This window comes from Diplotaxodon limnothrissa, linkage group LG11, assembly GCF_057381915.1.
Source record: "Diplotaxodon limnothrissa isolate DT_005_m linkage group LG11, D_limnothrissa_male_GT1.1, whole genome shotgun sequence".
Classification (NCBI taxonomy): domain Eukaryota; kingdom Metazoa; phylum Chordata; class Actinopteri; order Cichliformes; family Cichlidae; genus Diplotaxodon; species Diplotaxodon limnothrissa.
Window position 1 is genome coordinate 26,740,974 of NC_140606.1, and position 13,555 is coordinate 26,754,528.

At 43.6% G+C, this 13,555-nt stretch overlaps 1 protein-coding gene across 1 annotated transcript; it reads right to left on the reverse strand.

The window, feature by feature from the left end:
* Positions 1–1,397: 1,397 nt before the first annotated feature.
* cacng8b (calcium channel, voltage-dependent, gamma subunit 8b) lies at positions 1,398–9,259 on the reverse strand. Its single transcript, XM_085365542.1, has 4 exons — positions 9,034–9,259; positions 6,084–6,167; positions 3,521–3,661; positions 1,398–2,200 (listed from the first exon to the last, which is right to left on the reverse strand). The coding sequence occupies exons 1-4, from the start codon at positions 9,254–9,256 to the stop codon at positions 1,398–1,400; spliced, it is 1,251 nt and encodes a 416-aa protein (XP_085221668.1). The 5' UTR covers positions 9,257–9,259.
* Between the last annotated feature and the right edge of the window lie 4,296 nt (positions 9,260–13,555).

Genomic DNA, 13,555 nt, shown 5'->3' on the forward strand with positions numbered 1-13,555 from the left:
GGAGTTACTGGGGAAGCACAGTGAAAGGAATCTTTGGGGAGCTTAAGGGGTTGTCTGTGGTGAAGCCGCCATTGGTGATAAAGTAGGGAAAACACTGATCGTGTGGCCGTAAATGGGCAGATATGGCGGGCCAGGGTTGGCGGTTGAAACCACCCGACAAGAGTCCAGGGACGGCACTGGGAGCAAAACACTTAAGCCAAACCGGCTCGTTCCAAAATGCATACCCATTTTGAACAGTGGTCCCGAGAAACATGTCTATAGACGTTACAAATATATGTATGCATAATTACAATGTACAGGTATCTTTTTTAAACCCTTTAACCCACATATACAGAGTGTTTTTCTTTTTTGCCACTGAAAATGATGATTTGCATGTGTCACTTTGGGACTTTTCATAGAAAAAAATCTGCTTTTTTTTGTTTTGTTTTTCTCCTCAGGCAGCAACCTTCACCTGATTCTGTACAAATGTGTAATTCTATGTCTCTTTTTTTTTTCCTGCTACGTCTGAGCAGAGGTTCTGTTAATGCCCAAGAACAAACATCTTCAACACGACTAGAGCTACAATTACTACTGTTCACACTGATTAGAATGGAAATAAGACTAACAGAGGCCCATAGAAAACTCAGACTCATAATAACAATGAAGTTGGTGAGCTGTCGCAGTCACTCACATTATTGTTGCATTTCTTTCAGTATCAATATTGGAAGACAATTTACAGTATTCACATCTGACTTCATCATATAAATGAAAATCATACAACATTTGGGTTAAAAAAGAAAAAATAATTATACAGGCTCTCATTCTCCCACGTTATTGTGCACACTCATGCTGGACACTGACATATTACAGCTCACTGTTAGTCCCAGTGGCTCTGCATGGAAGAGATTCACAGTAAAAGTCATAAAGGAAAAGAAAATGTGAAAATTAAAATTTCATTCTAAATTATAGTGTTTGCACATACAGCTAGCCTGTAATAACTCTAAGAATAATCACAACAACAATTTTACATCAATGATGGCCTGGTTAAATTAGCGGTAATATTGCACAAAAATTATGTGAAACATTTTCATAATAGCCCAAGGTTAATTGTGTTTGATCATTAACAAAATAAATCATTTCTAGCACATTAAAATATCAAAATAGTTTTATTGTGAAAGTTCATTGTTGTTGTTATTATCGCTCTGTTATTACTCTTCTTTTTATCCTCAGTGAGATTGAGTAGACTAAATAACAGTGAACATGGAGGGAGAGATGTAGCGTTTTACCTGTGTTTCTACCTCCTGTGTTTCTGCCTGTGTTTCTACCTCCTGTTGAGCCTGCAGTGCTCCTTTCTGGCTTCCCTCTTTCTTTACTACCCATCCTCCTCCCTCCTCACCTACCCCTCTAATACCCTTCCTCTAAACAGGTGTTGTTTTTCTATTGAGGGTGTTAGAGTTGCTCTCCCTGTCTCCCTTCAGCCTGTCCAGAGTCCCCATCCCTCGCTCCCTGTCGACTGTGGATGAGGTGAAGGGCGGAGGGCCAGAGCCCACAGAGTTGGGAATTGGTGGATTGGAGTTGGAAGAATTGGAAGGGTTGTGGGACTTGAGTGATGGGAGAGTGCCGCTCATCATCACCCCCCCTCCCCCTACGCCTCCATCCTTTGGAAAACAGTTGTGGAGCTGGTAGAGCGTGGCCCTGTCCACCGTTCCATACATGGGCGGCAACCCTCCCAACTTGGGGTCACGGGACAACGTGTACAGGGAGATGTCTCCTCCAGCCAGGGCTGTGTGGGAGCGAGAGTGCGGGTTGGGTAGAGTGGACACTGAAATGGGGCCCTGGGAAAGTAGTGCAGAGGGGGGCAGCCCGAAGTTCTTTCCTCCACCTCCCCCCACAGGCGAGGGGTCTCGGGAGCGGGAAGGGTCGGTCGAACGGGATGAGGAGCGAGAGCGGCGGCGGAAGCGGTAGCTGGGCAGGCGGAGCATGGCGTGCGTGGTACTTTTGAAAATGTCGGTGCGAGAACGGCAGCGGAGCTCCTTGTTCTTCTCGATGTAGATGTTGACAGCCAGCACCCCCACCATTTCAGCCATAATGAAGGAAAGGCCTCCAAAGTAAAAGGACCAACCATAGGAGTACTGCCATTTCTTATCTTCATCCTTCTTCGGAGAAATGTCCCCCAGCGCAGCCGAGATGTAGACAATCACACCAATTATGTTGCTCAGACCTGCGACAGCACAGAAATACGATATTTATAAAAGATGTACACAAACATGGGCCTGCATACAGTGCTAATACATAAATTTGTCTGACATTTGTTAATAAAAACAACAGGTAGCCATTAATTTGGCAGCGACAGGCACCCCCAAACAAAGCATAGAAACTGTTGTGCCACATGAACACTGTTCACACATCTACCCTGCTAAAAAAAGGTATAACAACCATTTAAAAACAATCAGATCTCAATGGAAAAAAATGCAGGATATCTACACTGATATGGACTGGGTAATGCAATAGGTACAAACGGATCCTACATCATTTCAAGGAAAAGAAAATTGTCATCCTACAGAGAGCTGAATTCAAAGACACTGCAAAACCAAAGTGAAAAAATGATGCAGGACTGAAACAGAATGTCACACACATTAAATCTACCGGATTTAGATCAAGTGATGGTGGGAGCCAGTTAATGGTATCAATTCCTTCATCCTCCAGGAACTGCCTCCATGCTCTCAGCAGATGAGCATTGTCATGTACCAGGACGATCCCAGGACCCACTGCACCAGCATATGGCCTGACAGTGGACCCAAGGACTATATCCTGATACCCAATGGCAGTCAGGGTGCTGTTGCCTAGCTTGTAGAGGTCCTTGCATCCCTCCATGGATACGCCTTCCCAGACCATCACTGATCCACCACCAAAACAGTCATGCTAAATGCTATTACAGGCAGCATAACGTTCTTCTCCAGACCCTTTCACATCTCTCATGTGTTTAGGGTGAATCTGGTCTGATCTATGAAAAGCACATGGTGCCCATGATGGACCTGCAAATTCTAGTATTCTATGTCAAATGCTAACCAAATCGGGCTCCACAGCGCTGAACAGTGAGGACAGGGCCCACTAGACAATGTCAGGCCCCGAGGCCACCCTCACGAAGCCTGTTTTTGATTATTTAGTCAGCCACATTCACACTAGAGGCCTGCTGTAGGTAATTTTTGACCCTAGCAAAATGCAAAACTAGTGAAAAAACAGTCAGGAAAAATAAGGAGGGAAAAATGTCATTTCCTCTCTAGGGGATTGTCTCACTGTTGTCCCTCTAGTGCATCCGTGTTAATTTCATTAACTCCAAAAGAGATGAAACTGATTAACAACCCCCTCTGCTACTTAACCGACCAGATCAATATCCCAGAGGTGTAACTGACTTGGCACTACTATAAAAATGTGTTCCTGTAATTTTTTTATAGCAGTGTAGATAAATACATGAAGACATGTGCACACAAGCACAGATACTGAGCTACATACAGAGTTACGTAAAACAGTCCTCACTTACCTGCAGCCACGAAGAGGATCCCTGCCCCCAGGATAATATTCCTTTTGCTTTTATAGAAACGACTAGCAGCAATGCAAACTCCTCCCATCAGCAGAAGGATGGCACTAAGGATGGGGAAGATGTTGGAAGCCCTGACTACCCCTAAAAGAATGGAAGATGAAGAGTAAATGAAACAAGCAAAAAGCTATTACTGTGCAACATGACATCAAGAAACTTAATGAATAGAAGATTTTCACCAGATCAAAACTTGCTTTTGATAAAGTTTGTGTAATATAATCAAATTACCTAAATAAGCACAAGTTATTTAGCTCTTGTATACAGGACAGAACAGTCAATTATGTCATAGGTTTTCTAACAGAGTATCACAAGCATTTTATTCTGAAATAGGTCTGTTAGAAAAACCCTATACAAAAAATAAGATCATTGTTGCAACTGTGATTGGCTTCTTCATTAAATCAGCATGCAATTGTTGTGCCTGTGCTGCAGGCAAATTTACAAATTGCTCTTCTGATGTGTTTTTGACAAAGTAGGTGCTCAGAGAGTGTTTATTGTGCATCCTGGCACTACGACAACTAGGACTAAATCTTTTATGCTCATTTGTAGCACTTTCACATTTAAAGAAAACATTTATTCTCTGTCTGAAAAAAGTACCACAAGGCTCCATTTTTGGACCTCCATCTTTCTCTTTGCACCCACTTGGCACTATTTTCCAGACACATAATATTTGCTTTAACTGTTATGACTGTCAAGTTTATTTTTATAGTGAAACACATTGGTGCATGTCCTGTCCAGCCTTTCCTTAACTGGCTTATTGATTAAATTTTCCAAATTTTAATGAGAGCAAGACAGAAGTTATGTTGTTCCAGTGGCACCAAATGCACCTCCTGTGTCACATTTTCTTCTTGACCTTATATAAGAAATTCACTAATCACTAATTCACTAATTCACTAATTTAGGTGTGAAAATGAATCATTCTCTATAGTTCGATCCTCATGGGAACACAGTGTCTAATTCCTGCCTTTTCCACTTGAGGCTGCTGTCACAAATCAAGCCTCTCCTGTCCATATGCAAACCTTGAAACATTAATACATGCTTTTATTACGTCTCATCTCGATTACTGCAATGCACTTTTCATAGGAATTAGCTTGACTTCACGCTCCTTTGCACCTCCTACAACTGGTGCAGAACACTAGATTTTTATCTGGTGCAACCAATAACACTCCAATTTTAGTTTCTCTACACTGGCTTCCAGAGCCTTTACAAATCCACTTTAAAATCCTTTTATTTGTTTTTAATTCTCTAAGTGGTTGTTTCCCCCGTTTCAGCTGTGTGCGCTGTTACATCCTTACATCCCGTCTCGTTCTCTCAGGTTAGCAGACCAGACGACTTCGCTTGTTACAAAGATGCAACACAAACTCAAAGACGATAGAGCTTTCACAGCTGCGGCTCCATGTATGTGGAACAATTTGCCATCGCACTTCAGGCAGTCTCCTTCACTTGCTGTTTTTAACTCTTGTTTACAGACACATTTTTACGCCATGGCCTTTGACCCAGTGTGTTCTCTAACTTTTACCCTTTGGTCTTTTATGTTTGCTGTTATTGTGCAGCACTTTGATCAGCACTGTAGTGCTTTATAAATAAAGTGGTATGGCATGGTAACCTAAGCCATGTTAAAATAAGAAATATAAGGAAAATCGTTCTGAGCTGACATCAACTCGACACAAGAGTAGAAAACCCATTGGAAACCAAGCGTTTAGTGCTGTCTGACCCCTGACCTTTTGGCTCACTGGGATTTCTTTCGCTATGCTTAATATGATCATCTAACATTGAAACTGTAAGAAGCATATTTCCCTATAAGGATTACAAGGAAGAAATTATAGCCAACCTGTTTCTGTGCTCCTACTGTAGTGACAGGTGGAGAAAAACATTCTATGTCCTTGTTAACCAAGGCTTAGAAAATGTGAGAAAAATGGGTAAAAATGCTATGAAATAATTAAATATGTTGAAATTTGCTTTAAATAAAATACACAGAATACTTTTTTGAGGAAATTAATTACTCAGTTCTAGGCACCCAACTGAATCAAACCCTTCCCATGTGGCCCCCGGTCCTTTCAGGAGGTCTGCCAACCACACACACACACACACACACACACACACACACACACACACACACACACACACACACACATTAACACGCCTCTCTCATCTAGGACAACTAGGCCACAGGAGAGAAAATGCCACCTAAATGCCAGCAAAATGCCTCTGCAACATTGTAAACAGAGCACAAGCTTCTCTTTACGTATGCACGGGCACACATGCATCATATCAGTGCAGAAAGACATGTCTGCAGGGCATTGAGCATGAACTAGGGCACCCCTTCTCTCATGGCTTTGTAAACCTTGTCACGTGTTTATTTCTTAATGTGATTGAGAGAATGAGCAATAAAACGCCAAGTTTAAAGCATCAAGGCATCATTTTATACTTTGCTCTTAATTTGTTTTCAGGTTGTTTTTTTGTTCCCCCTCTACATCACCCACATCTGGCACTTCAGGTAATAACTTACGTAGGACGTACTCTGCCCCATCATGGTCAAAGTCTGCATCCTCTGGGAAGTGGTTAATCTGAGAGCACACTCCTCTCTTCACTCCTGAGACAGACAAGAAGAAAAATGGTGACCAGACTCAACAAAAGGCAACAACTCAAAGCTGAAGCCTTATGAGAACAGTTTCTATCCTCTTGATGAAAAGACTGATTGACCTGGAAAATGTTGTACCGTGATTTGAAAATGAATCCAAGCAAATGCGCTGAATGGTAAATTTGGGTATATTGTTTAGGAACATCATCGAGGTTAATGACTCTCGTTGTAATTACAGCTTATGTTAGTAATGTCACAAACACAGTGAACGCACAGGCACAACGTAAATACATACAAGCAGACACACAGGCAGACCGATAACTACCCGGCGGGGTCTTGAATGTAGACAGACAGACGAACGGAGGGACGCACGGAACGATGATGACAGCCCACCACTGTTGTTGGTGGATGGATTTTGAGAAAGGTGGAGTGATGAAATTAAGAGACACAGACTGAGGGAGAGACGAACAGATGTGGGGTGAGATGGTCTCTCAGTGCTCCTACATTTCCACAGGTAGGTCTGTAAAGAAACAGATGGTGGTACAATGGGAGGGAAATACTGGATGAGCCACATGGATCAGGCATTTTTGAAACCCTGCATTAGTCTATGTTGGCATTTTCCATCGTCCTTTATTAAACCACAAATCCAGGACTGTGAAAATACCACCTTATGCACACACGTTCTTAGAGTATTCTATATCTATAGTCTTATATAAATGTAAGAGTTAGTTTTAGAAACACTGGTTCATGTGGTCTGCTGCCCTAAGAGGCAGAGAGAGTGAATAAAACGTTTCAGTAGCCAAATAGGCTAGTCAGTATTTCAGAAACTGCTGATCTGCTGGGATTTTCCTACACAATCATCTCTAGGATTTACAGAGAATTGTCTTAAAAACAGAAAACATCCAATGTGCAGCAGTTCTTTAGGTGAAAATGCTTCATTGATATGAGAGGACAGAGGACTGCTTCGTGTAATAAACCTCATTACAACCAATATATACATCTCTCAATTCATTTCATGGATTCCCATCAGCTGTGACGCTGTCATTCCAATATGGAGCAACATTTCAGAGGAACATTTCCAGCACCTTGTTGAATTTGTGCCAGGAAATAATTAAGGTAGCTCTGAAGACAAAAGGGGCAACTGAATAAAGTATTCAATGAGTGTATGTGAACGTGCTTCCAATATTATCTCACTACATGACCTCAAACACAGCTGTGCTAAGTGACTCTGGCAGCTGACATGTTCAGTATCGGGCTCACACATTTGTGGAATTATCTAACAAAAAATCACACAGACAGATAAAATCTTCATTGACTGGTAAGTCAGTGCAACCCCACCTTGAATGAGTCTGCAGAGGGGAGAAGAGGACAGGACACGTCTATATCCACAGCACAATGTGCCACCCACCTGCAGGCATAAATCTTTTGGAGCTAGCATGTCCTGCATTTCCACCCCTTCTACACCTCACTGCATCACTGCACAACTACTGAGCATCTATCTTGGCTGAATACTCCACAGACATCAAGGATACTTGACCTCTAAGCCACGCCAAGACTCTGTCAGCTTTACTGCAGCAGAAAAGGCTGAAAACGAGAGGAAACTACAAGGAGGCAAAGATGAGGACAAACCAGTGAAAGATGAAATGTAAAAATGTTTGGGGGAGGAAGGCAGAGAGATAGCAAGTGGAAAAAACTGAGAGAGAGAGCGGTGAGGGAAAGAGTGGGTGGGGGTGCACTGCAGCAGAGCTGCAAGGGCTAGAGCTTATCTCTAATTGGCTGCTTTGCTATCAGGAAGCTTAGAGATGAGGACAAATTAGCTTTGTACAATGACCAAGCCCAGGATGGGCCAGGGATGCTTTATAAAGAGAGCCAAGCGGTTTTCCCGGAGACAAAAAAAAGCTTTTACCTCAGTCTGCATGTGAGCAAAGGCACAGATCGCAAACTCACACCACCCCTTTGCTTCTTCACTGTTAACTCCATCCCAGCTTTTACTGTAGAGTGTCAGGCAGGCAGTGTAATGTATAATGAATTAGCAGCTTGTGTTGCAGTGACACAAGAAGTGAAGATTGAGAGATGGTTGCTGCCAGATTCTGTATCTTCCGCCACTTGAAATGAGAAGCCGATGGGTGAACAGAGGCTTTTGTTTCAGCAATTGACTTGAATGAATGCATCCTGAATCACAGACAATGATTAATGGATTATTTTGGATGAGGGTTACGCTTCAGTATCACGTAATTATATTGCAATTATGCAAAATTGTTTTTTTTGGCCCTGTGGCACGGTCGACCAAATACAAATGAAATGTGTATGTTGGTGCTGCTGCAGTGCTGCGCCCTCCTGAACAAAGTTTTTCTAAAGTCAAGTGAGAGGTTCTTGCTGTTAGACTCTGATCCCATTTAACAGAAGAACAATGCATACTATTAAAAATATGTGACTGAATAATGGGAAATGTACTCCCATTTATAAGCTTTAACATTTCAATGAGATACGATTGTCTCGTTGGACCTCAGGAGCGGGTTTCAGGCCACCAGCTTGAAGGTTAAATATTTGAATATAGAAAATTAAAAAAAGAGCCAATAAATACAGTATAATAAACAGAGTATCAAAATTACTGCGTGCAGTGATTAATGTGATTTAAACAGTGGTTCAATTCATCTGCTGCCTGCACAGCATCCAGTCTGAAACCACCACGACCATAACTTAAAGTCACACAATACTGTGAGTGCCCTTCCACCCTGCAACTCTATTATATCTCTCAGTTGAATATGAACCTAAAGATCCAGAAAGTAGCTATAAACTTCAAACTTTTTCCAACATGCGTCTACTTAAGTCCAAAATCCCGCACACAGATTCCTGTCGATGAAAGCTCTTTTGTTACCTTCCAAGCAGCATATTCTCCATAGACCGGAGTGGGTGAGAGCACCAGGGTCCTTCTTGTCCTTATTATGAGGGTCATCCTGGGTCACGTTGGCTGTGCTGTTGCAGATGAGGGCACGGGAGTACAGCCAGTAGTCCGTGCCTATTGCCACCGTCATCAGGCCGAAGGCAGCGAATGCCCCCACGGTGGTGAGAAGGATCTGGATCCCCTTCTCACACACCATGCCTTTAAGGGAAACCAGAAAGTGGAGGAAGAGGTGAGTGAGAAGTTGGAGAGAGTGGGCATCAGGAGTGCAAATAAAAAGCATTTATCGAAGAGTAGGAGAACAAGGAAGAACTTAACAAAGTGCAGTTTATTAACAAAGTGCAGTTTATTAAAAAAGACAGCAAACAAACAAGGTGAGATGATGAGGAGCAGGAGGAGGCGAGGGGCACCGGTGGGAGGGAGAGAGGGAGGCGATGAGAAAAGATGAGCGCGAGGTGTAGGCGGATGTGGGAGGTGCATAAGTGGCTCTATGATGTGTCCTTGGAGGAGAGTTTGATGACTCTGCTGACTCTGCTTAACAAGACAGAATTGATGTGAAGCACAACAGATCTCACCCTCCCAAACTCAGTCTACTCCATATTCATGACCCTGACAATGTTCTCCCCCTCGGTATCAGCAGGGCTCGATGCACACACACACACACACACACACACACAGCAGATGAAACATGGGATCACCTTGCACCTACTTCTATTACAGAGGCAATGTTGGTGAACCTCTTACATACAAACATCCATGTATACACTCACACATTACATAATTCACTTACAGCCTTTCACATTGAACCAGGCAAGTGTGAAAGACAGAAAGTTGTCTCAGTATCGCAGAGTTACCTCCACAGATATTTCTGTTGTGTTAAAAGTTTCCTTTTCACAGACACAAATGTGCTAAACCTGACGGTGCAGAGAGTGACAAAGTGAGACCTACCTGACGGCGAGTTTCTATCCTTCGACTCAATTTTGAAATCTTTCTTTTCCTCGTCAGTGAAGAACGTGCTGTCCCCTCGATCCGGACAGCATCCATCGACTGTGTTCACCCGCTCTCCTCTCTCCTTCTTGCTCTTGTCCTCTCTCTTGCCTCTGTCTCTTTCTCTCTCTTTCTTTTCGACTCACTGGAAAGTTGGTGCTGGTGGAAGTTGTGGACGGTTGTCCCGCCCTCTGCTCGTCTGCTGTTAGCAGGAAACTTGCAGATAGAAGTCCATGGTCACTGCTCTGATGCTGCACATGAACAAAGACAGAACTATATTGCACTGTATTAAATTTATGTACAGCAGTAAATATTAAGTCATGACTCTGCAGATGAGGGCTATTATGTAACGGTTGACATGAGCCATTGTTGTATTTAACTTCTTTTCACATGTGCATCTATAAGACTTTTTAGCTGGTATCATGGATAACAAAGAGCTGTATAAATTAGGACTAAATTAGTAAATGGACTCTTATTGTTGCTGTGATTTTTGGGTCAACGACATATTATGAAAAAAGTAAATGTGGCACATTACATTACTTTCCTTAAATTAAAATTTCATTTTGCCAGCTCAACAGTAGGGTTAGGGCTAGGGTATCCTTCGTATCCTTATATTTGAGGAAAATGATATTTCTGTTGGCATGTGGTCATTTGGGAAGACTTCCATAAAATTCTTTAAGTTATTATGAATTAATTTAAGTTATCCCAAGTAAGATTTATAATATGCTCAATATTTGCTTGGAACCAAGTCGCAACCTCTGTGGATTGAAATAGAAACATGCAGTTCCTCAAATGCACAGCTCTACAACAACGTTATACATTCACCAGCCTATTTGTAAGGTCCATCTCGAGAGTAATGGGTTGGACCTTCTTAAAGCTGGTGTGTGCCAAGAAAATATGTCATCCAGGGAAGGACGGACGTTGTTTTGCTGTGCTGTATTTTAATGTGAAGTGTACATATTTATTTTTTATATTGCATGCATTGGTTATATTTTTGTGCAGTGTTTTTATTTAGTTTGCATGTTTTAGTTGCCGGCAAATTGTCCTGGAGAGACTCCGCCTTTTCCCCCGTTTTTACTAATTGGACACACCTGAGAGAAAAAAGGTAATTTACAGAGTGCTCAAGGTCACATAAGAGGTTTGGAGCCGGTGTTCAACGAAAATGTAACACGGAGAATGCGAGACAGACAGAGGAAAGACACAGACGATCAGAGGGGAGAGCGAGAGACGATCAGAGAGTAGAGATGATCAGATGGAGCAGACGACCAGCGACTGGAAAGGGGAAACGATCAGAGGAAAAAAAGGCAGATGACCAGCGACTAGGGACGCGTAGCGGCAGTCTGGTGGCAATAACGACAAGAGCCAGCTCGTGCACTGCGGGAGAACAGAAGCAGTGAGACCGCGGTGCCGATTGCAGTTTGAGGAAGCGGCGGGCGGAGTTGAGAGCTCTGCCCACCCGGGTAAGTCTTTGACTTATCCTTTTTATAAAGTAAACTGCCAAAGGAATAGTGACTGCCGCTCCCTCCCTTTCTTCAGTGCACCAGGACGTGGAATGCGGGGAGGAAGGCGAGGACTCCGCTGGGTTTCCCTCTTTTAATACTGTAGCGGTAGACTACTGTTCCCATAAGGCTGTGTGTGGGGGGAGCTTCCGGGTTACGAGTAAAGTTGGAACACATCACCCGAACACGCTGCGTCCAGTGTCATCATTTATACGTGGTGTCAGAAGTGCGAACGGCGGTCTCCACAGTTTTTTTTCTTCTTCTTCTTTTTCGAGTACAGTACGGTGCAGTTAACTGCGAGAGAAGTTTTCGCATCGATAACCCGAACAAGACCGGCAAGCAGGTGAAGCGTGGCCGAGGCTGTGACCGGCGCTAGCAACAGGGCGCGTGCGTGCGCGCGCGCGGTCGAGCACGAGCTTCACATGTCGGAAGGAGGAGACGAGGTCGGCGCACCGGAAAGCTTGGATTCTGAACGCGAGGAAGCCAGGGATCCACACGTCACGATGGCGACCACGGTACAAATAACACCCCCAGAAACATTTGACTTTTCTCATCCTGCCGAATGGCCAAAGTGGATCAGAAGGTTCGAAAGATTTCGCATTGCAACTGCTCTTGATAACAAATCAGACGAGTATCAAGTTAATGCACTCCTGTACGCTATGGGAGACGCTGCTGATGATGTTTTGGCAGTTTTACCACTGTGCGATGCAGATAAAAAGAAATATGCAACTGTCAAAGAGGCATTTGACAAACATTACGTAGGAAAACACAACGTAATTTTTGAAAGAGCACAGTTTAACTCCAGACGGCAACAGGAAGGGGAAAGTACAGAGTCGTTCATCACTGCTGTGCACAAACTTGCAGAAAATTGTGCATTTGGAGCACTCAAAGACGAACTCATAAGGGACAGAATTGTAGTTGGCATAAAAGACAAAAGACTGTCCGAGCTGCTGCAAATGGACTCAGAGTTGACTCTTGCTAAAGCCATTGAGAAAGTTAGGCAGAGCGAAACGGTAAAGAAACAACAATCAATACTTCACAGCAGCGCGGCAGTGGAGAAAACACTGAACATGGACACAATACGGACAAATACAACACGCGGGAAAACGCAGACGTGGCAGAAGAAGGAACAAAAGCCAATCAAACAAAGTGGAAAGGAATGTGGCCGCTGTGGTCGCAAGAACAAACACTCATGGAAAGAATGTCCAGCCAAAGAGGTACAGTGTCGAAAATGTCAGAAAAAAGGGCACTTTGCTGCGGTCTGTCGCAGTAGTGAAGCTACAGCACTACGCGAAGTGACAGAAAATCAGAAAGATGCAGACAGCGAGGATTGTGTGTTCTTGGGTGAAGTAGAGACTGGGAGGTCACAGCCCTGGGTGCAAAAGGTCAAGTTAAATGGGGAAAATGTATATTTTAAACTTGACACAGGGGCGGATGTTACATCTATTCCAGAGGGTTTGTACAGTCCAGACAGGGATGGTAAGCTGCAGAGACCCAGAAAGAAGTTACTAGGGCCGGGCAGTAACCCACTTAATGTTAAAGGCTGCTTCGAGGCACAGCTAGCAGTAAAAGGGCGCAGTGTTTCTCAAGACGTCTACCTTGTGTCAGGTCTAGTACAGCCACTGCTAAGCAGGCCAGCGTGTGAGGCTCTGGGTCTTGTGTACAGAGTAAGCACAGTAGAGGAATCGGTGACAGACTTCAGGGCAGCATACCCAGACGTTTTTAAAGGTTTAGGCGTGCTGAGGGAGCCTTATCACATTGAGATAGAGCAAGGAGCTGTACCAATAGCCCTATCTGCCCCAAGACGTGTTCCCCTTCCCCTCAGAGATGCAGTGAGAAATGAGCTGCACAGAATGGAAGAAATGGGTGTTATCTCCAAAGTCACTGAGCCTACAGAGTGGTGTTCTGGCATGGTAGTGGTCCCCAGACCAGCAGGAAAGCCCCCCAGAATATGTGTGGACCTCACACCCCTGAACACAGTAGTCAAAAGAGAAAGACACATCCTCCCAGCA